At 41.7% G+C, this 23,146-nt stretch overlaps 1 protein-coding gene across 2 annotated transcripts in view; it reads left to right on the plus strand.

The window, feature by feature from the left end:
* PLXNA4 (plexin A4) overlaps positions 1 to 23,146 on the plus strand; it is a 611,693-nt gene that overhangs the window by 458,160 nt on the left and 130,387 nt on the right. For both annotated transcript variants that reach the window (XM_042470005.1, XM_042470006.1), the window contains exons 6-9: positions 1,317 to 1,440; positions 11,752 to 11,905; positions 16,412 to 16,511; positions 18,517 to 18,631. In XM_042470005.1, coding sequence (XP_042325939.1) covers positions 1,317 to 1,440; positions 11,752 to 11,905; positions 16,412 to 16,511; positions 18,517 to 18,631 — 493 coding nt within the window. The remainder of the gene's footprint in view (positions 1 to 1,316; positions 1,441 to 11,751; positions 11,906 to 16,411; positions 16,512 to 18,516; positions 18,632 to 23,146) is intronic.

Here is a 23,146-nt window from a genome sequence, read left to right on the forward strand (position 1 = left end):
AGATCCGATGGAAATTGCCCATCCCTCAAAGATGTATTAATTATCCGGCGTAACAATGACGTTACCGCCGGTCCCCCCTGGGCCGCTAGCCATGAGGGACAGGGATCAAGAGAGCAGGTCGTTTTCCGAACACTTCCGGGGATCTTGTCCACATCCTCGGTACTCACCAACTCAAACTGATTTATTATTATTATTATTATTATTATTATTATTATTATTATTATTCCGCTTAATCTCAGGGAATCTTGAGATCTTATTATTATTATACATCTTAATATTATTATACAGGACCTGCTCCACTTGTGGGTCTGAGGTGGGCAAACTGCAAGTATAGAATGCTCCTTGTGCATAGAGAAACGGCAGTCTCAAGGTGCCATCTTTTCCCCTGCTGAGTTGATTTCTATTCTTCTTTATTGTGCTGTCCCTGGATTTGCAAGCCTGGGGACCTGAACAGACCAAACATTTACTGTTAATGCCTCCACTGCCTATCACCCTCAGATTTTGCTGTTGACCTTTTGGATTTGCATCTATGTTATGCACCTGGCTGGCTACCTTTGGTATTCCTCCTACGATTCAGAGATGATGTTCCTATTACTTCGAAAGCAAAACTTCGAAGTTTGGAAGAGGGTGAATCACTTAACTTTCATATTAGAGCTTCAGAGTGGTTTTATAATGTGGGGCAATACTGCAGCTGGTATCAGGAGAATCAATTGAAGCCACCCTTTGAAGGTTTGTTACATTAGCTTAATGGATGATAATTAGCTAACTGTTGGAGTTGTCCTTTTATATTAACCCTGTGTCTCACTAAGCATGTGGGTTAGGAGATGAAAGCCATAATTGCCTCCTTCTACGGGAAATATCAGTCATCCAATGAGAGTGATGTCTAAATTTATGTCAGGTATAGTCAGCCTGGAAACATACAGAGGCATGCTTGGTGGCTGCTCCTCAGCTTTGGAGAACTTTTCACTTGGAGGTCTGCTCAAACCTGAACCTTTTCCCTAAAAAGGCTCCCTTTTGGACTCACAAAAATGTAAATCAACCTTCTACCATCCAGCACTCCCTAGATATGATGGACTACAATACTATCATTCCCAGACTACGTGGTCTTGTAATCTGGGGTGATGGTATTTGTAGTCCAGTAGATCAAGAGGGTTTTGGAGTGGAGACACTTGACCTAAATGATAACCTAAGTCTGCTTTTTAGTTTTGACCTAACAAAAGTTGAATAGGCAGAAACTCCTCTTTCTCTTTTTGGTTGCATTAACTTTTCAAACCCGTTTTGTTTCTGGTTTTACCCATCTTAATTCTTTCTTTCAGGTGCACAAGGAAAGAACAATGTGAACGGTCCAGTGAACCCCGGAGGTTTGCTTCGGAGATGAAGCAATGTGTCCGCCTCACGGTGCACCCCAACAACATCTCGGTCTCCCAGTATAGTGTGATGGTAAGGGTGGCAACCTTGTTTTTAATCCCCAGAGTTGTTCCTCCATTGCACATCACAATGTCTGCCTCCCCCCATTCTATCCCATGTTACCTTAACCAAAGTATCTAACTTGTTATGGATGTGTATCATTCACTTGATGGTACAACAGGTCAGTTTTGAATGAATGGCCAACAGCTCGATCCTATAAAGATCCTATGAATACACAATGATTTTTTTAAACTACAACTGTATCAGCACTGCAAAAATAATCCACTTATGGACTCCTGAGATTTGTAGTAGGTTGTGGCACCAGAGCTCTTTGACAGAGAAGGCTATATAGCTCAAAAAACTACAGTTCACAGAATTCCAAAGCACTGAGCCATGGCAGTTGGTGTCAAACTGGATTATTTCTGCAGTGTGGAGGCAATCTAACTGTACACAGGGTTGGCCCTCTATAATCCTTTGAGATTTTGTTTAGTAAATATAGATCTCATATAGAAAGCTATAGTTGGTATGTCCCCTGCCATCAGACAGATAGTTTTTAGAGTCCTTGTCAGCACCGTTTCTTGACTAAACATTAACAATAATATAATAAAAATAATAAAAATTTATTTTTATACCGCTTTTCCATGATGATCAAAGCAGTGTACAGAAAATGCAATAAAAACAACAACAGAATAAAAATGTCAATAAAAACATAGCAATAACACTATATTAAAACATTACATTAAACAAATAAAACCAATTAACCCAAATCAAAGCCAGCTGAATTGTTAATCCATGATGCCAGTACATATAGGGGGAAGCCACATAGTATCAAGGGACATGGGGAAAGCCTAGTGGGAAAAAAAAAAAGATTTTAAGCTTCTTTTTGAACAAATCCAGGGAAGTGATGGAACGGAGCTCATCGGGAAGAGTGTTCCAAATTTTAGGGGCCGAGATGGAGAAGGCCCTTTGCGAGGTTGACGCATATCTCGCGGTTGGAATCCTCAACAAGTTCTTCCCAGCTGACCTGAGTATGTGGGGCGGATTATATGGGGAGAGGCGGTCCTCCAAGTAGCCTGGGCCCAAGCCATTTAGGGCTTTATAGGTAATAACCAACACCTTGTATTGTGCCCGGAAGCGAATGGGCAGCCAATGAAGATCTTGCCGAACAGGTGTTATATGGTCGGTCCTGGAACATCTAGCGACCAATCTTGCTGCCATATTCTGCATTAATTGAAGCTTCTGGGTTTGGTACAAGGGTTGCCCCATGTACAGCGCATTGCAGAAATCCAATCGAGAGGTTACCAGAGCATGTACCACCGTTTCAAGGTCCCCCCGGCCCGAATAGGGTTGCAGCTGGCATATCAGCCGAAGCTGATAACAGGCGCTTCTGACCGTCGCATCCACTTGAGATGTCAATTGGAGCGACGAGTCCGGAAGCACTCCCAAGCTGCGAACTGAGTCCTTCAGGGGGAGCGTGACCCTGTTCTGGACAGGTGGACAAATTTCACTACCCGGGCCTGGGGGACCTATCACTAGTACTTCCGTTTTCTCTGGATTCAGGCTGAGTTTGTTTTCCCTCATCCAGCCCATTACCGACTCCAAGCAGGCATTTAGAGGAGAGATGCCATCCCTAGTCACTGCAACAGTCGGAGACACAGAGAAACATAGTTGTCCAATAGCATTAAAAAAGTTATCTTGTCTTTAGTAGGCCCTTCTAGAGAGTTTCACATAAGCCTGGGGCTTCAAAGCGGTGAACAGATTTGTTGCTTATACAGGCTGAGTCTCCCTTATCCAAAATGCTTGGCACCAGAAGTGTTTTGGATTTTGGATTTTTTATATTAGAGTCATGACTAGCAAAATGACTTAGGGCCATGTTTTGCACTGTACTAGGGATCTAACCAAGAGGACTCCAGCCTACAAGTGCTGTTGGTGAAACCAAATCTGGGTCTAAAACTCTGCCTGAAAAAAGAGGGTAGGGTTGTGTCTACAGTGTCCATTTAATTATGCCCTGGGCAGGCCCCAGACTGACCACAATGGTAACCACACAGATCTGTTATGACAGAGCATGGTTGTGTGCATGGACTGGCTGGGCTAAAGTCACATTGGAGATTATGACACAGGGGTTATCCCATCCTTGTCCCATTCCTGTCCTGTCCTTCCCGTGCGATTGTGGAAAGGACTTTCAGATGACTTCATGCAGATCCAGTCACTAAGTTGTTCAAAAAGCATGATTGACCACAATTGTGCAAATGACTTTCAGATGACAATATGCAGATCCCATCATTAACCTGTACATTAACCCATCATTAAAGTGACATTGGCTGGCATTTTGCATTAATGGAAGTTTGCGTTATTGCAATGCCACTTTAATGATGGGTTAATGGTGGGGTTGGTGCCATGATTTGAAAGCCTTTTCACGCTTTCACAGTCATGGATGGGTTAATGATGGGATAAGAACAGGTGAGCGATCCCGTCCCTATCTCGTCTGTGTGTGATAATCTCCATTGACACCCTTGGCCTGTCCCCCTCAGTGCCACCACTGTCATACAGTCATAGACCCATAGATTTGGAAGGGACCTCAAGAGCCAGCAAGTCCAATCCCCTTCCATGCAGGAACACACAAATTAAATGGATTATTGAACATTCCTTCAACTTCAAGACTCTCTAATAGACACATATGCATAATTCGGTATCCAGTCCACGTCAGTTTTGCATGTGTCCTTTCATTAGTCCACTCTATCCCATTTCTGCATCTGTGTGATTTTTTTTAAGTACAAGCAAAATTTACATTCCTTTTAATGAGTTTCTCACACAATATGCATCCTTGAGGATTCCTGGACCTACAGTATATGCAGAAGAAATGTTGCACACTGATATTCATTCATTCATTCATTCATTCATTCATTCATTCATTCATTCATTCTATCCCACCTTTCTCCCCGAAGGGACCCAGGGTGGCTCACAAATAAAATCTAGAAACATAATACTTTATGTAATTAAAATACATTCTAAAAACAATATAAAATTACAGACATTAAAACTACACTAAAACCATGGTATCCACCCTATGTAACAAACCTATGATTATACATCAAATGCCTGTCTGAATAGAGCTGTTTTTGCTTGCTGACTAAAGGAAAGCAAAGGGGGGACCAGCCTTGCTTCTTATGGAAAAGCATTTCAGAGGGCAGGAACAGCTACCAGGAAGGCTAATGTTCCTGATGCATAACTCTGTTACATTAGAATTGTAACATAATAAGCCCTAACAATCTGTATTTCCACTTGTTCTTGGTTACTATAGACTGAGGAGGTGTCCTTGTTAATTTTAGGGCTGGCATCCTGTTAGTAATATTCTCAAATGTAAGTTGCCCTATGCCTGCATATGTCAATTTTTGATCAATGCAGAGGTTGGTATTCCCTTGCTCCCTCTACACTGACCAAATTGAATCTCCCAGAATTACCATAGCACCATTGTCGCCCCCTCTCAAAGTTATTTTGTGTCCAGGAGAGTGGGGAAAACTCTGAGAAGCATCTGGCTATCTCCCTGTGACCTGATGCAAAATAGTGGCATCATCCTTTGAGACCTCCAGGGTGTCTCAGTCAACCTCAGCAGATGATGGGATCTGTTTGTGTCTGGCTATGGGACAGGGCTGTAGACTTGAGTCAATTGACTTGGACTCAAGTTGGAGTCAAGTCACTTCAATGACTCGACTTGGACTCAACCTCTGCAATAAATGACACACTGAATCGACTCAACTTGCAACTTGTACAGTTAGCCCTCCATTGACACATTCAATGAAGAGCATTCAACTTTAAGAGTGGGATGCAGGAAGAATCGAAGGATTCAGCATCCTCCTAACTCCCAAATCAGGAGACTACTGTCTCCCATTGACACAAAAGCCTCCAACTGGGGAGTAGAGTGCAGGAGAAATCCATTTTTGTCCTCCTAACTCCCAAAGCTGTCACCCACTGACAATCTTGATAAATTTTATTGACAACACAGCTTTGGTTAAATAAAGCTTTGTTGAACTTCACTATGAAAATTTAATTTTGTAACCTATCTTTGTGCACATCTTCTTAAACTTCTAATTATTGAAACACACACACATACACACCTCACCATCGCCTCCCTTTTTCCCGTTATAGTAAGCTCCCAGCTCAGAGACTTGACTTGAGACTTAGCTTAAAAGTATTTTGCAAGGACTTGAGGTTTATCTTGAGAATTGACTTGAGACTCGGAGCAAAAGACTTGAAGACATCACTGCTATGGTGACATGAGCCAGACACTTTCCCAGTCTATCCCTGTGCTCCACAGACATAGAACGGCCATATGGTGTGGGATGAGGTAGTTGCACATGTCAAAAAATTACCATAAAGTTCTGGATATATTCTGTACTGTGAACCAAAGATATGTAGGATTTTGATGCTTTTTATAGACGTATCTATTTATTTCCTTCTCAGTAACAAGAAAGGAAACACATGCTTTCAAAAATAGTAATTATAATAGTAACTAACTACTTTGAGGGTCTGAGAACTGGATCTCATTCCTCTTTCCTTTTATAACTTACCGAGCTCTGTCCTCACCATTCTGTCCCAAAAGAGATGCTGTCCAGATTTCTGTGGCTTTGTTTTGCAGACTGTCCTAATCTGCTCTAATTCTTCTGTCCTCTTCATCTTCACTTCGGTTACCTGTCTCTTGATGAAACAAGATCAAAAACTCCTTCCCTGGCTGTCACAAGCTATTTAAGTGACATTTCCCAGTTCTCTGGCTCACATCTGAAGGGCAGTTCTACCTCTCCGATTTTCCTCTGCTGTCTTCCATTCAGTGCTGCCCTGCCTCCAGGCCTCCTCTTGGGCAACCTGCAAAGGCAGCCTGTAAAGGCAGAAGAGCCTTTTGTTGGAGGCTACACTGTTCTCTCCAGCAAAATTGTCTATGGCTTCCCCACTGAGGAACCAAAGGAGCCAGAAAAATGCTTGCTTTTTTTACCCATTAATGAAAGGTGTTTTAGGTTTACCTAAGTGTATTGTGTCAGTGGGCATTCAAAATGAATGTTGCCTTTGTAAGATAGCTGAGCAAAGCACAGGTGGTAGACCTGAAACCAGTCCTGTTTTCAGCATTTTCTCATTTCAAAATAATGGACCATTTACTAAAAAATAAAATGAAGTCAAAGGGGACTCAACAGACCGGCAGTTTATGCCAGCCTGCCTGTGCGGTAGGGCTGCAGTAGGGCTGAGTGTTCACATGCTCCAAGCCCTTCTTTCTCTGCTGGGGTGCCATCATGGCACATGCCTATCCAGACAGCATGCACCATGATGACATATCTCATGCACAGTGCCCAAACAGCGCTGTGCACAAGGGGCGTCATAATGCCGCACTGTGTTGTGCCACGCTACTTATGATGCCCCTTCTATGATGCAAAAAGGCACCCCTTTTCAGAGCTTCTTTTTGCTCCATGCGCAGGCCGCAGCATGCGGTTGCCACAGTCTGCTTCCAGGGCAAGAAGAGATCGCTGGATGCCACCAATCTGTACAACCCCAAAGCTCTCCTTTCCTGGCTCACCATTTCCACTTGGCAACCTATGGCCTCAGGGCTTAATACAGTCCCCAGGGCTTTCCCATCTAACCCCTAGTCATAATCCTCCTATTCTAAACCCATTGCTCCTATATATGCATGCCAAATGCTTTCCTCTTTGCCCATGTTGAACCACAGACAAGAGGCCTGCTAACCCAGAGTGAACAACAGAGACATTTGTCGAACTGTCTTCTCAGTGAGCATCTCAACAGCCTCCTTTGAGGATCAGGCTACCCTCAGAGCTTGGAAATGTTTCTCTAATTGGACTGCAACTCACACTATTCCCAAGCTATCATGTCCTATGCGCTCTTGCTGTGAGTAGTTATGACACTGTCCAGCTGCTGATGGAGGCTTTGTTATTTGTTATCATGTGTCTTCAAGATATTTCTGACTTATGACAACCCTATAGTGAACCTATCACAGGGGTTTCTGGGCACAATTTGTTCTGAAGGGGGTTCTGAGGCTGAGATTGTGTGACTTGCCCAAACTCACTCTGTGACTTTCCAGGGCCAAACAGGGAATCAAACCCTAGTCTCCCAGAGTCCCGGTGTAACATTCAACCCACTATTGCATTCTGTCTCACTGATTAAGGCTATGAAATCCTATAGGAAGGATCCAAGTCTCACTAGTATCCCCTTCACACTGGTGAAACGTCAGGAAGAAACTCTTCTAGAACATAGCCACATAGCCCAAAAAACCAACAAAAAGCTACCTCTTCACACTGTTATAGCATTATGATTACACAATAAATCCCTTGGCAGTATCCTGTGGAATCTTGGGATTTGCTGTTGAAGGAGAGTGAGTTCTAGTTCCCCACTAGAATTCCCTAGGAAGAATTTGTATGCTTTGTCGTATTTTTTTGCCATTACCGTTTTTAAAAATCATGTTCATTAACACAAACATTAACAAAAAGCCACAAACATAATTATCTATATCTCTAAAAAGACAGACATAAACAACAGCCAAACTATCAGTCTTAGTAAACAACAAAGAAAAGAGAAAAAAAATAAGGAAAAGGACTCAAATAAATTCTCCTCATTTAACTTCCTTTCATCTCAAAGTTGATTTTAGATGTCCTTTTTAATTACATCTCATTATTGCTTCTCTCTCCATGTTCTTTCTACATCCTTATCAGTTCTGCTCATCACTTTCTGTTGTCTAGATACAAAATTAATTGTATTATTTCCCCATCAGTTTGTATATATCAGTTCTCACTATATCAGTAATGTGGAATCATAGCACTATAACATTGTGCAGTGTCAAAGGGCTCCAGCATGCTTATGTGGAAGGCAATGGTACAAGATGGGCATTGGGGCAACAGAGATTTCCCAGTGCATCCTATAACTAGTCAGTTGGCTTTTGGGTAGGGTTTCTGGCAAACTGTTGCACAGGGTTCCCAAACTATTGTGCAAGGAGGTATTGGGATCGCTTCTTGTATCCAATAGAAGTATAGTGTCTAGATCAAGGGAAGTAATAGTACCACTCTATTCTCTTTGGTCAGCCTTCACCTGGAATACTGTGTCCAGTTCTGGGCACCAGAATTCAAGAGGGAATATTAACAACTTGGAGTGTGTCCAGTGGAAGGCAACCAAAATGGTGAAAGGTCTGGAAACCGTGCCCTATGAGAAGAAGCTTAGGAAACTGGGTATGTTTGGCCCGGAGAAGAAAAGGTTAAGAGTTGACATGATGACCATGTTTAAATATTTGAAGGGATGTTATATTAAGTATGGAACACATTTGTCTTCTGCAGCTGCAGAGACTGGGACATGGAGCAATGGGTTCAAACTAGAAGAAAAGAGATTCCACCCAGGCAGTAGGAAGAATTTCCTGACAGTGAAGATTTTCACACAACATCGTTATATCATTCCTTTGTCGTCCCAAAGTGTAGTGGAATCGTCTTGACAGATAGACGATTCCAAAAGATTTTCACATGAGGCTGTTAGTGTTCTTAAAACGTTGATATATCAGAATTCAGCAATAAATGATTACAAAACAATTTCAAAACAGTTACATTCACACACTGGACACAGCAATGATTTAAGAACGATTTAGCAATGATTTAAGAACACTAAGCCTCGTGAAAATCTTTTGGAATCGTCTATCTGTTAAGACGATTCCACTACACTTTGGGACGATAAAGAAACGATATAACAATGTTGTGTGAAAATCTTCACTAAGAGCTATTGGACAGTGGTGCACACTCCCTTGGAGTGTGGTGGAGTCTCCTCCTTTGGAGGTCTTTAAACAGATGCTGGATGGTCATCTGTTGCAGGTCCTTGGATTGTGTCTTCCTGCATGGCAAAATGGGATTGGACAGGATGGCCTTTGAGCTTCCTTCCAACTCCATGTTTCTATGATTCTATCACATAGGGAAAAATAGTGGAATCAGTCTAACTCTGTCCTGAATAAATATAAACAGGGGGAAATGTAAGGTGCTACACTTAGGCAGAAAAAGTGAAAGGCTCAGATGGGGAACACATGGCTTGACAACAATGCAGGTGAAAGGGGTCTAGGAGACTCAAGGGCTGTACAGACCACCCCTTTTAGCACCAGATCAGGGCCGTGTCAACTGCAAGCCACAGCCCCAATCTGGCCATTCTGTGGAGTAAACAGGAGTCACAAAAAGCTTACTACATAAACTTACTACATGTTATGTCCATTGTAGCAAAACATATCACCTAATGCCCCCTGTCAGTTCTCCATGGGGAAAGTTTCCAAGGAGAAACTAGGGGGGAAATTCAGATTGTAAGTAGGTGGAGGACTCAGTTTGAGCCATGCCAAACTAAAGATGGAAAGAATATTCATTATTATGTATTCCCCGGTCAAAAACATGGGTTTCTTGAGAATCAAGAAAAACCTTTGGGAAGATTAGTATGCCTACAAAAATTCTGGTGCAATTTCTTTTGGAATTTAAATGTCCTGAAGTATTGTGGAGAAGTTATTCTGCAGGAGAAAACACACTTTTATGCACACACACACACACACACACACACACACACACACACTTTTCTGTGCACAAAATGAGATTCCTTTCACAGGGGAAAAAAAACCCTGCTCCTGGCACAAAAACATTGCTTTTGCACAAAAATGTGCACATGCCTTTCCTTGGCAGAATAATTATTTATATATCATTTATTTGTTTGATTTATATCCTGCTTTCCTCCCACTTGGAACCCAAAGTGGCTAAGCAACATAAATTAGAACAGATCATCTAAAATGATAGGGACTACAAAAGTATAAAAGGCATTTAGCTAGATATTTCATTAAAACACTGTATTTAACAGATTAAAATTAACGAAATGAACATGCTTAAGATACACAGTATATCCTAAAAACAGCATGCCCAATTGCACATCACTCCATCCTGTCCAGCCAACCCATTGTCTCCTCAGCAATATTTTAAGATTGTTTGAATATGGAGAGAATATTGCATAGGAATATTTGTTTTCCCTCCCTGAGAAGAGAAATGCAATAAAATCCAAAATCCACACATGAGTGATGCTTTTGTTTGGCCAACTAAAATGCACAAAATACACAATGCAAACCTTTGAAGCTCCACTGACATCTTTACCAGGCAAAGGTATTAAAATCATGCAGGAGGACAAAAAATATGATTATGTTAGAGTCATAAGAAAAGAGAAAAGTACCATAATTATTAATCCTTGCATGAAATAGTGAAATGATCAATGATTTACATCCTTATGCTAAGCACAAGTGAAGGAGTGGGACTGCACCTTCCTTGAATTTGGACTGCTATAATGTGCTTGCATTTTTAGTATCCATACTTCAGAGAATCACCCCATTCCCAGCCATGCTCAACTGTCTTGTCAATTGCATTTTCCATCTGTTTTGTTTTTATTATTATTATGGCATCAAAATTTTGATTGATCTTTGGCTGCACAGCCTTCTACCTGCAACCAACAGTCCCAGAAAAAGGTCATGACACTATGGCTATTCAGTTTTGGAATAAAGTAGCTTTCCTTTTGTCCTGGGGATGTAAACCTCCCTTTGGTAACTAGGTCTCATCCGTTTTTTTAAAAACAGTGGTGGTACAAGCATAGATGTAGCGATTTCAAGGGTTGCTTGGGAAAAAATGTAATTAGCATCTGCAACCCACGCATGGTGTACCAAAGACTTGTGGGACCTGTTCCACTTATGGAAAACATGCCATAGAATCATAGAATGAACCAATTGCTGCTAGAAGAAGCAACATCTTTGCAATTTATCTTCACTAATGTGTGTGTGTGTGTGGCTGAACCATGTCCATAACTAGACTCCTCTACACACAGGGCCTTGTTGATGACAGAGAGCTCTCTCTGCTGGTGAAACTAGGAGAGGAGGCGTAGAGAGTTAGACTGGAGCATTACAGTTTCTCTGTAGTCCACAGAGTGCCTCTTGTGAGTAACTAGTCACCTTCCTCAGAAATGTCCTTGTGCTGGCAAGCCTTGAGTCTTCACAGTGTATTCCAAAGATTGCCCACTTTGCATGAGTAAGGCAGAGCACATCACCACACCTTGCCCGCCCTCCAGGTAAACCCTCCCCAGCACGGTGCTATCTCTGCAGCAACAGGGGAAGTCCCTGCATCCCCATGCGCCACTTCGGGCTTCCATCTGCATCCCAACCCCTCTGCCCCAGTTGCTGCTTTCTGTCGAAGGAGGTCTCTCTCAAGCAAGAGGCATTTTGTCTAGCTCCTCCAGTTTAATTCTCCCCTCAGCTGCCATACTCCGTTCATCATCCGTCTCTGCTTCTGCTTCTTCTCTTTTCTTCTGCAGCTGGTTTTGGAGACCTACAATGTTCCAGAGCTGTCGGATGGTGTCAACTGCAGTTTTGGGGACTTGTCGGAAATGGACGGCCTGGTGATAGGGAACCAGATTAAGTGCCAATCCCCGGCAGCCAAGGAGGTGCCAAAGATCATCACAGAGAATGGTAAGTCCCAAAGTTATAGTTGGATTACTCTCTGAGAGAGAACAACCCTTCAAGTTGTTTCCTGAAGGCAAGGATTTCTTGGTGACTTATAAGCAGTAGAGACCCAGCATGGTGTACTGAGTTAAGCGTTGGACTATGGAGACCAGGATTCAAATCCCAGCTCAGCCATGGAACTCCACTGGGTGACCTTGGACAAGTCACACACTCTCGGGTTCAGAGAAAGGCAAAGACAAACTTCTTGCCAAGAAAACCCTATGATAGGTTCACCTTAGGGTTGCCATAAGTCAGAAATGGCTTGAAGGCACACAACAACAACAACAACCCACAATGATGATAGTCTATGGACATTAGTGCAAAGCTCATAATGGATGGAACAAGGGGACAAACCCAACTGACACAGCTGCAATGTCATTTTTTGTATTTCTTGCCAAAAAAATTGTTTACACAAAGAAACCTCTGACTTTTAAGCAAAAACCAAAATTTTGGCTAGAAATTGGTGCATATTGTTAAAAAAAAAACAAATAAGAGGAGGAACTTGTGGACACAAACAAAACAAGCTTCATTTATATACCGCTTCATACCGCCTAAGCAGTGTCTAAGCGGTTTACAACTGTAAGCTAATTTGCCCCCAACAATCTGGATACTCATTTTAGCCACCTCCTCGGAAGGATGCAAGCCTGAATCAAGCTTGAGCCCTTTTGCTGGTCTTGAACTCACAACTTTGTGGTTTTGAGTGAGTGGCTGCAGTACAGGCATTAAACCACTGCACCACCAGGGCTCCTTGCTAGTGGCATATGTAATCTTTTTGGTTATGGTGGATGGAAGAATTCAGCTCTTCCATCCTCTACATTTCCCTCCCTGAACCACGTATCTATTATTTGGCTAGACATCCCTCTGGATGGCCATTCACTGCTCAGGTGGTGGTGGTGGTGAAGGGAGGGCAGGGGCAACTAGCCAGCTAAACAGTAAGCTTCATTCCTGACACTGCCAACAAGAAGGAAAAGACATCATCCCAGATCTTCTGGATCTGAGGAGATTAATAGCTGAATAGTTGTGAGGAGGGATACCCAGCCTCAAAAGAGACAGGTCAAGCATGGGGGAACGGGTAAAAAAACAACACATCTATACCTGGCAGTATTTTAGAATCCATACATTAAACCCTATGATTGCGTTCAGATTGCCATTGGATTATACTTCCAATTTCCCTTGTCTGATAAACATCAGTGTTCCATACAGTCATGCTGGCCACATGAACACCAGATTCATCTTTGGACAATGTTGGCTCTTCAGCTTAGTAACAGAGATGAGCACCACCTGTTACAGTCAGTTACAACTTGACGTTCATGCCAAGGGGAAACCTTTACCTTTTACTTTTTAAGTGTGTTATACCCCAGTTCTGGTGCTGAATGTGCCAGATGCCATCTGAGTTTGGGCCGTGCATCATCCAAATGGAATGTCACCAGAATGGGGGGAGGGGGGAATCGTCCTTTTGGCCCATGCAGACATGGCCTAAGAGCGATCCTTAACAAAGTCAAGAAAGTATTTCTAGTTGGAGACTGTGATAAGGTAGAGGAGAACTTTCTTAGATGTGCTGAGTCCATGCTGAAAACCTCCTCTTCTTGTCCACTTTTGAAGTTCAAGAGGAAACGGTCACATGCTATTATCCCTCATCTCTTCATCCTTCATGTCCCCAAGCAAGGGCAGGGGGTGCCATTAAATGGGAAGCATTTAACGGAGCTGTCAAAGTCATCAGTGGCTGATGGGCAGATGAGTATCCCGTGGATAGAGAAATGTACGCTGGAATGAGTATGTGCACATACAGTGGCAGGGATGACTTGTTGTCAAGTTCCCTTTAGCATGATTGATTAATGACTGTCTCAGGTGAGGAAGAAGATAATAGAGGTGGAGGAGGGCAAAGGGGGTCAAAGTTTTACATTAAACATGGGCACGTTTCCTTTGGAAATCCTTGCAATTACTGTCACCAACCATCATCCAGGCTGTTGGGTAGGAAGGAGGAGACATGGGGAATAAAAGTGTGGCACATTTCTGATAGAATGGGTGGCTAGAATTAAAAGGGGGGACAGACAGCCTTAGGGGAAAGATTGAAATATTAGTTTTTGTTTTCTATAACATTTACTTCTTTTACCCAGCTTTGTTCCCCTCCCATTTCTGCTTGCAAATTTTTGTAAATCTCTTCATGTTTTCCTGTCCATTTTGCTCTGCATGAACATGTGCACACTTTTTCCTTATTTGGGGAGGAAAAATCAAGAACTGAGAAACAGGAAATTAGAAATCAATATTTCATTCTGACTAGGAGGGCTCCTAGCATGTGAGTTTCTGTAACAACTAAAGACATGTTTGTTAACCCAGACATTGGTTATTTTCCTGACTATGAGTATTGTCAGTTATTTTAAATTTTAATTAATGTTCATTTTCATGGAGCATTTTTATTTTTAGATTTCATTACATTTACTTCTTTGTAAACTTTAAGGTTTTGTTAAAACAAAAAATCTTATAAAAATATGTTTAGATAGATAGATAGATAGATAGATAGGGGTGCAACCCATTTGGTGGCATAGAATGAGAGAGCTAGAAGGGACCACAGGGCCATCTAGTTTATATATACTAGTAAACAATGCTTGAAAGATGCCCAACTTTATTTAAAAATCTCCAGAGAAACAGAGTCCACCACCCTCTGACCCAATCTATTTGACTGTCAAAGTGCTCTCACAGTAAATTTGTTCTTCCCTATGTTTAGGGGGAATCTCTTTTCTTGTAATTTCAATACAGTGGACCCTTGTTATACGCTGGGGTTTGGTTCCAAGATCCCCCGTGTATAACAAAATCCGTGTATGCTCAAGTCCCATTACATATAATGACATAGCAAAATGGTGTCCCTAACAAAAAATGGAACATCAAGGTAAATTATACTTTTTTGGAACATTTTCAAACCGTGTATGCTTGAATCCGTGTATAAAAAATCCGTATATAAGAAGGGCCGACTGTATACTGTTTCATCTTATAGCCTCTGGAGCAGCAGGAAACAAGCTTGTTCCATCTTCTGCATGGCATCCCTTCCGATATTTAAAGATAGCTATCACGTCACGTCTCCATTTTCTCTTCTCCAGGCTAAACACACCCAACTCCCAAAATCGTTCCTCTTAAGGCTTGATTTCCAGACTCTTGAACATCTTGGTTGTCCTTCTCTGGACATGTTTCAGCTTGTCAATAACCTTTTTTGAACTGTGGTGCACAGAGCTGGACACAATATTGCAGATGAGGTCTGGTTAAAATAGAATAGAGTATCACTAATACTTCTCTCTACTGAGACACTAAACTCCTGTTGATGCAGGCCAGAATTTTATGGGTATTTTGGCTGCAGTATCACATTGTTGACTCATGTTTTGTTTGCAGTCTTCTCAGTCCCCTAAATCCATTTCACATACACTGCTTTCAAGCCAGGTGTTACCCACCCTATATTTTTGCATTTCATTGCATCTAGGTAAACACACATATAGATGTATTCCTTTGGCCTCTGTTCAAGGGATGTATTCTCTATAACTGTTTCCCAGTCTTCCTACAAGTGTAGAGCTATTGAATCAGTAAGATCTACCTATGAGTTGACTTACAAGTCAACAATGGATTGAATGGATCTACTTTAGTTAGGAATAATGAAAGGGATATCAGCCATACAATTGCACATTCCAGGTTGATGCAGAAGTATTTAGCAGCACTTTCAATGTCTTACTGAATTCACTGAGATTGCAGAAATAGCCCTTGTACATTATTCACCATTGTATAAGGAGACAAGAAGCAGAGGCATGTTCAGTTAGCACAGTGTCAGTATTCAGTCAAAGTATTGTGTAATACAACAACCCCATAACTACATGAGTGTAGAGTTGCAGTACACAAACAAGTACACAAACTGATATGCTCACTTCCATAACATACATACATTTCTACACAACTTTCCCTAATATATTTATGTATCGATATACTGTTACCTCTAATGTATTCATTTTGAAGCCTTCTTTAAAACAAACAAGCAAAGAACTGCTCTGTAAATTTGAAAGAAGTATAAAAATAGAAGAATAATTACATTCTCGTACCTGTATTAGTTGGAGAAATGTTCATCAGGCATATTCATGCTGAAGAACAATTGAAACAATTTTTTCTCCCATTGCTTTAAGGTTGATGATGGAGAGCTGAAATTGGCTCTGTGGGTTTTTTAAAATGTATTTATTTATTTTTGGAGAGGTGGAAACTTGCTTGCAGACTCCTGAAGTGAATAATTTATTCACACTCATATAAATTGGAGGGAGAGGGGGGTCAAAATCTCAGAATTGCTCAGTGGGTTTTAAGAGTTTTTGTAATTTTTTCAATCATTCTTCACATTTTGGGAACTTTTTCATGAAAATTGTGTCTTGTGCACAAACACAAAAATGGGTAACTTCAGGGAACTTTGCAGTGACAAATGAACTGACCCAGTCTTTCTCTTCCTTCTAGGAGACCATCATATTGTCCAGCTTCAGCTGAAATCCAAAGAAACAGGCATGACTTTTGCTAGCACCAGCTTTGTATTCTACAACTGCAGTGTCCACAATTCGTAAGTTCACATTCATCTACTACAAGGGTAATAACCTAACACCCTCAAGATCCCAGATATGAACTCCCATCATCATCCCTGACCATTGGCCATGCAGTCTGAGACTCATCATGGGAACTGTAGGTCAACAAAATCTAGACATCCAGAGCTGTGTTTGGTCCACTCTGAAGGAAGCATATGTTGATTCAGGCTATTCTCTCAGAAACTGGACTTTGCATTGTGGATTTCCAAACAGAAATTTAATTCTTGAGAGCCTGAGAACATATGTGGGTCTCCTTTGCTTTTGTGTTGACTATAGCCACAACACCACTCTCTTCTCACTCCAATCAATCACCACCCATGTGCAAATCCACACTCCACTACCACACAATTCTCACCTGTTACACAGTCTTCATCTACATCTGTAGCCTGCCTTCCTATCAGGATATCATTCGAGATGGCGCATGAATGAGAAGGATGGGAAAACAGAAGGCTCTATGGACCCCATTGTGGGGTGGGTATCATTCACAGACCTAGGCAGCACTAAAAGACTGAAGCATTTCTTCTGCTATTCTTGAGGCAGGAAAGCAAGATGGGAAAATAAAGGAAGTGTGAAACATGATTAGTAAAATGATCAATGAGAAAATAGGAGAGAGGTCTCTATTAGCTTCCTGCAGCAGAGAATGGATTGGGAAAACAGGAAAAGACTGAGGCCTGTTACAGACTGCCAAAATAAAGCTGCTGTCGGGGTCTCTTTGGAGGTATGCTATTTAAATGATGCATGCATCCTAAGAGTCCGGAGGTCGCGCCAAAGCCACACTCCATTCCTAAGCACTGGAGTGCAGCTTTGGTGCAGCTTCTGGATTCTTAGGATGCATGCATCATTTAAATAGCATATCTCCAAAGAGACCCGAAGCAGCTTTATTTTGGCAGTCTGTAACAGGCCTGAGATTCCTGAGTTTTTAACCAGTTGTGTCAACCAGTAATGGATGGGGTTACACTGTACCTGAAAGACTGTGTTTGCAGCTTGGGAGTGCTCCTGGATCGATCTCTTCAAATGTCACCTGAGATAGACACAATGGTCAGGAATGCTTATTATCAACTTTGGCTGATATACCAGCTGCACCAATTCCTAGAGTTGGAGGACCTAAAGATGGTAGTGTGTGCACTGGACTTCTACAATGTGCTGTACATTGGGTTACCTTTGTTCCAAGTTCGGAAACTTCAGTTAGTTCCAAACATGGCATCCAGGCTGGTCATTTAGTGGTGAGCATATCACATCACTATTAAAATCACTCCACTGGCTGCCAGTTAGTTTCCAGGTAAAGTACAAAGTGTTGGCTACTACCTTTGAAGGCCTACATGGTTTGGATCCAGGTTACCTAAAGGATCGCCTTCTCCCATATAATCCACCCCATACACTCAAATCTTCTTTCTGATAGGACTAGACTGGCAACTGTTACCCAGAGGACATTTTCATGGGACACCCTTAGACTGTGGAATGACCTGCCGGGAGAGATTTGACATTTAACCATGCTTTCTGAATTTAAGAGAATATTGAAAACCTGTCTCTTCCGGCAGGCCTACCCAGTTTTTTAAACTATGAATTGTATATTGCTTTATTTTTCATTTTAAGTTTGGGTGATTTTAGTGTGTCCTTTGTTTATGTGTTGGTGTTTAAATGGTTTTTATGTGTTTTAATCTGTGTTGTACCCCACCTCAAGCCTTGGGGAGAAGTGGATGAGAAATTATTCTTTTTATGGGCAAGAAAATGGAAGAAGGCTCTCTGTGGCACTACTGCTAAGATATCAGAGGCAAAAGGGGGGCACAAGAAAGCAAGAGACTCAAACATACCCCACTACCCCGATATCCCAAACTCCTTCTGGGATATCAGATATGGACTGGGAAACATCAAGTACTCTTTAGTTAGTAAATAAATAAAAACATGTACCTGGAAATTTTCAACACTTTTCTTATCTGGTCTCTCAATTTTCCTCTCTAATATACTTTTTTTGTTGTTGTTCAGATGCCTGTCCTGTGTGGAAAGTCCTTACCGATGCCACTGGTGCAAATATCGCCATGTTTGTACTCATGACCCCCGTAATTGCCATTTCCTGGAAGGACGGGTCAAGCTGCCAGAGGTAGGAAGGGTTTTTTTTTTTATAAAAGACAGAAATCTTCTGAAGGGTCCTTAAGTACATGCATCTAACGGAGGCAAAAGACGTGAAAGGGGATGGGTGAGACAGAGGAAGATGAGAGCTCACTGAGTATTCAATTTGTAGTCTCTAGGACTGTGAATGAAAATGCATGTACTGGATGTCTTTTCATTTCCTGGCCCCAGAAGACAACTGCAAGAATCAGATAGTTTGCATGCAAATCAACGAGCAATGACTATGGACTTTATCACAAGGGAAAATCGGGGCTTTAAACGGTGATTACCCTGTGAAAATTGCGCAATTGCAATTAAACATTTTCACACACATCACGATTAAAGACATTATCCCAGGAATAAACAAGCAGTAAACAGGAAATAAACAGCAACAAACCATTTACTGGATTTGTTGCTGTTTATTGCCTGTTTATTCCTGGGATAATGGCACTTTAATCGCAACCTTGTGTAAAAATGTTAATTGCAATTGCGTGATTTTCATGGGATAATCACTGTTTAAACCCCCGATTTTCCCCATGTGCTAAAGTCTTATGACTTGCCCAAGGTCACCCAGTCGGTTTCCATAGCTGAGCAGAGATTCAAACCCTGATCTCCCAGTGTCCTAGTCCAGCACTCAAAACCACATACACCACATTGAGTTTGATTGTCCTGATTAAAAGATCCCAATTTTCAGTGGTTGCTCATAGCCCAAACTTCAAAAAGCCATGTTTTCCATATTGTTAAAAACTTCAGCTTGGCAATAAAGCAAGGATATTTATGCTCCTGGCGTTGAACGCAATCAAAACAGGCTGGCAATATGGTGGGATGATTTGTGACAGGAATGCTTCACCTTGACGCATAATTTCACTTCCCGATCGGCTTTTGAAAACTGCGCCTGATGGTTTGAAATACACTTAGCAGAGGTGCTTTGTAGAAGGCATTGTGGTTATATAGAGCTAGAAAAAGTAGGGAGTGTGCAAATAGAGAAAGCCAGAACCATGTTTCATGTGTAATTCATACTTTCTTAACCAAAAAAGATGAAGAGGAATGAATGAATGAATGAATGAATGAGATTTTATTTATACAGTGGTGCCTCGGGTTACGAAATTAATTCGTTCCGCCGCCGCTTTCGTAACCCGAAAAGCATTCGCAAGCCGAAATGCCATAGGCGCTAATGGGGAAAAGCCGCGATTTCGTGCGAAAAAGCCGAAAAAAGCACCAAAAATTTTTTCGTAACCCGAAAAAACATTCGTAACCCGGAACAATTATTTCCTATGGGATTTTTTCGTATCCCGGAAATTTCGTAACCTGGGTATTTCGTATCCCGGGGTACCACTTACCGCCATTCCTTCGATCACGGCGGTTTACAGAATAATAAAAATACAAAATTACACAATCAAAGTCCCCCCATATTAAAACAATACAATACAAAATTATAAAATCCATCATTCACTCCTAATAATTAAAACCAGTAAAAACGCAGTGGAAGCAGTTCCAACCATTACAATACACACAATACACAAGGAGAAGGATGGCATTAGGACACATGGGGGAAAGCTTGGCGAAAGAGATAAGTCTTGAGGTTTTTCTTAAAAGACTCCAGGGAGGGGGCCGAGCGGAGCTTGTCAGGGAGAGAGTTCCAAGTCTGCGGGGCCGAAGCAGAGAAAGCCCTATGCGCAGACACCGCATATTTCACATTGGGAACTCTCAAAAGTTGTCTCCCACCTGACCTGAGAGTGCGGGGCGGATTATATGGGGAGAGGTGGTCCTCCAAGTACTCTGGAGTAGGAGTAGTAGAGGAGGAGGAGACTGTTAGTGCATTAAATCACGTAGCATTGCATTGACTTCCATTATATTTGTAATGTACCAATAAGCATAAAGAAAGCTCTAACTTCCATAAGCAGTATTTAAAGCAATGCTTTAAGTAACCCATAATCCCCATTGCCAGACTTCCCATTCGAAACCACTAGTGAATGGTGACTCTTATGTAGGTAGGACAGTGAATCTGTTCCTGGTTTTAACTTGGACTTTAAGAACTAACCAGTGTGCTGAACCCATTTGAGAAAAATAGTTCAGCACCTTTGACAGATCTTTAAAAGGCTAAACTAGAAACCAAGGCTATGAGCATGAAAACCAATTGTTCTAGTGAAATAATGACTGTAGCAATTCATGGAAAAGTTACTTTCTGGACTATTAGTCCAGAATCCCTGAGCCAGCATGACTACTGGGAGTTGTACAGTCAGCTCTCTGTGTCCATGGATTCCTTATCCATGGTTTCAACCTTGAAAATATTTTTAAAAACATATAAATTCCAAAAAACAAACCTTGATTTTGCAGTTTTATATAAGGGATGCCAATTTAAAATGCCATTGTATATAATGGAACTTGAGCATCCATGGATTTTGATATCCACAGAAGATCCTGGACATCAAACCCCAGTGGGTTCCATGGATTCACTGTAATTACAACCATTTTTATATTTTTATTGTAAAGTTTTTAACCAATTTTATCTGTGAGCCACTTTGGGTCCTTTTCCAGGAGAAAGGCAGCAAACAAACAAACAAACAAACGCATATCCCCAAATCCTGGAACTTTAACTCTGTGAATCCTGGTTCCAATATAGCTTTGTACATCTGCGTAACTCAGTAAAATTGCAGAGGGATCTGAGGCCTGCAAACTGGTGAAGGGAGTTCGGTTGTTATGTCCATGTAGCTTTCCAGGAGTGCTGCAGACTGTTGCACAACCTAGGGAAACCCTTGCACAAGGAGGTCTTGGAAACCTCCCTGCACAAGGTGGTAAAAAAGTCCAATTGCAAATGTTAAGCCCCCAGCTGTATTCTGGGTGTTGTGTGAACATTTCACTTCCTATCCTGCTTTCTTTCACCCCATGGACAAAATGGATGTACAGTCAGCCCTCTATCTCCATGGATTCTTTATCCACAGACTCAACTATCCACAGCCTGAAAATACAGTCAGCCATCCACATCTACAGATATTTTATCCATGGATTCAAGCATCCACAGCTTGAAAATGTTCCAAGAAGATATAAATCCTAAATAGCAAACCTTGATTTTGCTATTTTATATAAGGGACATCCAGTGGGATGGAAAGCACCACTGAGGTTGTCATCACCTGGTGATCATGCTGTCATCCCCGCATTGACCTCTTTCCATCCCACACTATACAGCATCTTTAGTGGCTTTTTTCTAATAATTCCTGCATATCACTGACAGTAATGGTAATAGTTGTGACATAGAGAATCATAGAGTCATAGAGTTGGAAGAGACCCAAAGGGCCATCCAGTCTAATCCCATTCTGCCATGCAGGAACTCTCAATCAAAGCATCCCCAACAGATGGCCATCCAGTCTCTGCTTAAAAACCTCCAAGGAAGGAAACTCCACCACTCTCCGAGGGAGTTTGTTCTGCTGTCACAACTCTTACTGTCAGGAGGTTCCTCCTAATGTTGAGGTGGATGATAAAACAACTTGCTACATTAAAATTATAGCATTAAATTACAATATCATACGCACAACCTCAGTACATTTACATGTATATCATTTCATGTGATTGAAGTGAAAATTTGGTAAAAGGTGATGTTTTTCAAGAAAGTTTAAAATAATTTTAAAAATTAAAACATTTTTTTAAATTTAAAAATGTAATTTAATTTTTTTAAAAAACCTAGGGCCTCTCCTTTCTTCTCCCACTCAGCCTGACCCCACTCACACCATCGCTTCAGCAATTTAATGGGATACAGGTGAAATGCCATTCCTGCCCAAAGGCAGATGCTTGAGAAGCAGTGGTGTCACTCTTAAGGTGTCACCTGGTGTGGTCCACACCTCCCACACCCCCTAATGATGCCACTGAGAACACCATTTCACTGTGCCATTGGATTTAATGGGAATTCATCATCCATGGATTTTGACATCCATGGAGGGTCCTGGAACCAAACCCCAGGGCTTATCAAGGGCCCACTGTATTCCAAATACACACACACACACACATTCCAAATAGTAAACCTTGATTTTATATTTTACTATTCCACTGTATATAATGAGAGTTCAGCATCCATGGTTTTTGGTACCCTAGCGGGGTTTCCTGGAACTCAACTCTAGTGGATACCAAGGGCCTACTGTACATTAAAAAGATTAATACTAGGTCTTACATCTCATTTGGCCCTTGGGGAGGAGGAAGAGGAAAATGCCTATCCCACTGTTTCCTACCCCCCTCCACCCCAAGATCCATTTTTCCCTGCAGTTTCCATGCCGATATTGCTGGCATATCCAGCTCACGGTGGCTAGGCTGGCTTGAATTGATGGGATAAAGGATTAAGTCTTATTCGGTGTGTACGTGTTTCTTTTGCTGTGTGAGATGAACAGTATCTTGTTCAGAGCCTTGAAAGGGATTTCGGCTTTGTGCGGGGAGGATGGCGGAGGGATTGGGGGGGAGGTATAAAAGGTAGGAGGGAAGGTGGTAAGTAGAGAAGAAAAGCTTGGAATGTAAAAAGAGC

This window comes from Sceloporus undulatus, chromosome 5, assembly GCF_019175285.1.
Source record: "Sceloporus undulatus isolate JIND9_A2432 ecotype Alabama chromosome 5, SceUnd_v1.1, whole genome shotgun sequence".
Taxonomy (NCBI): Eukaryota; Metazoa; Chordata; class Lepidosauria; order Squamata; family Phrynosomatidae; genus Sceloporus; species Sceloporus undulatus.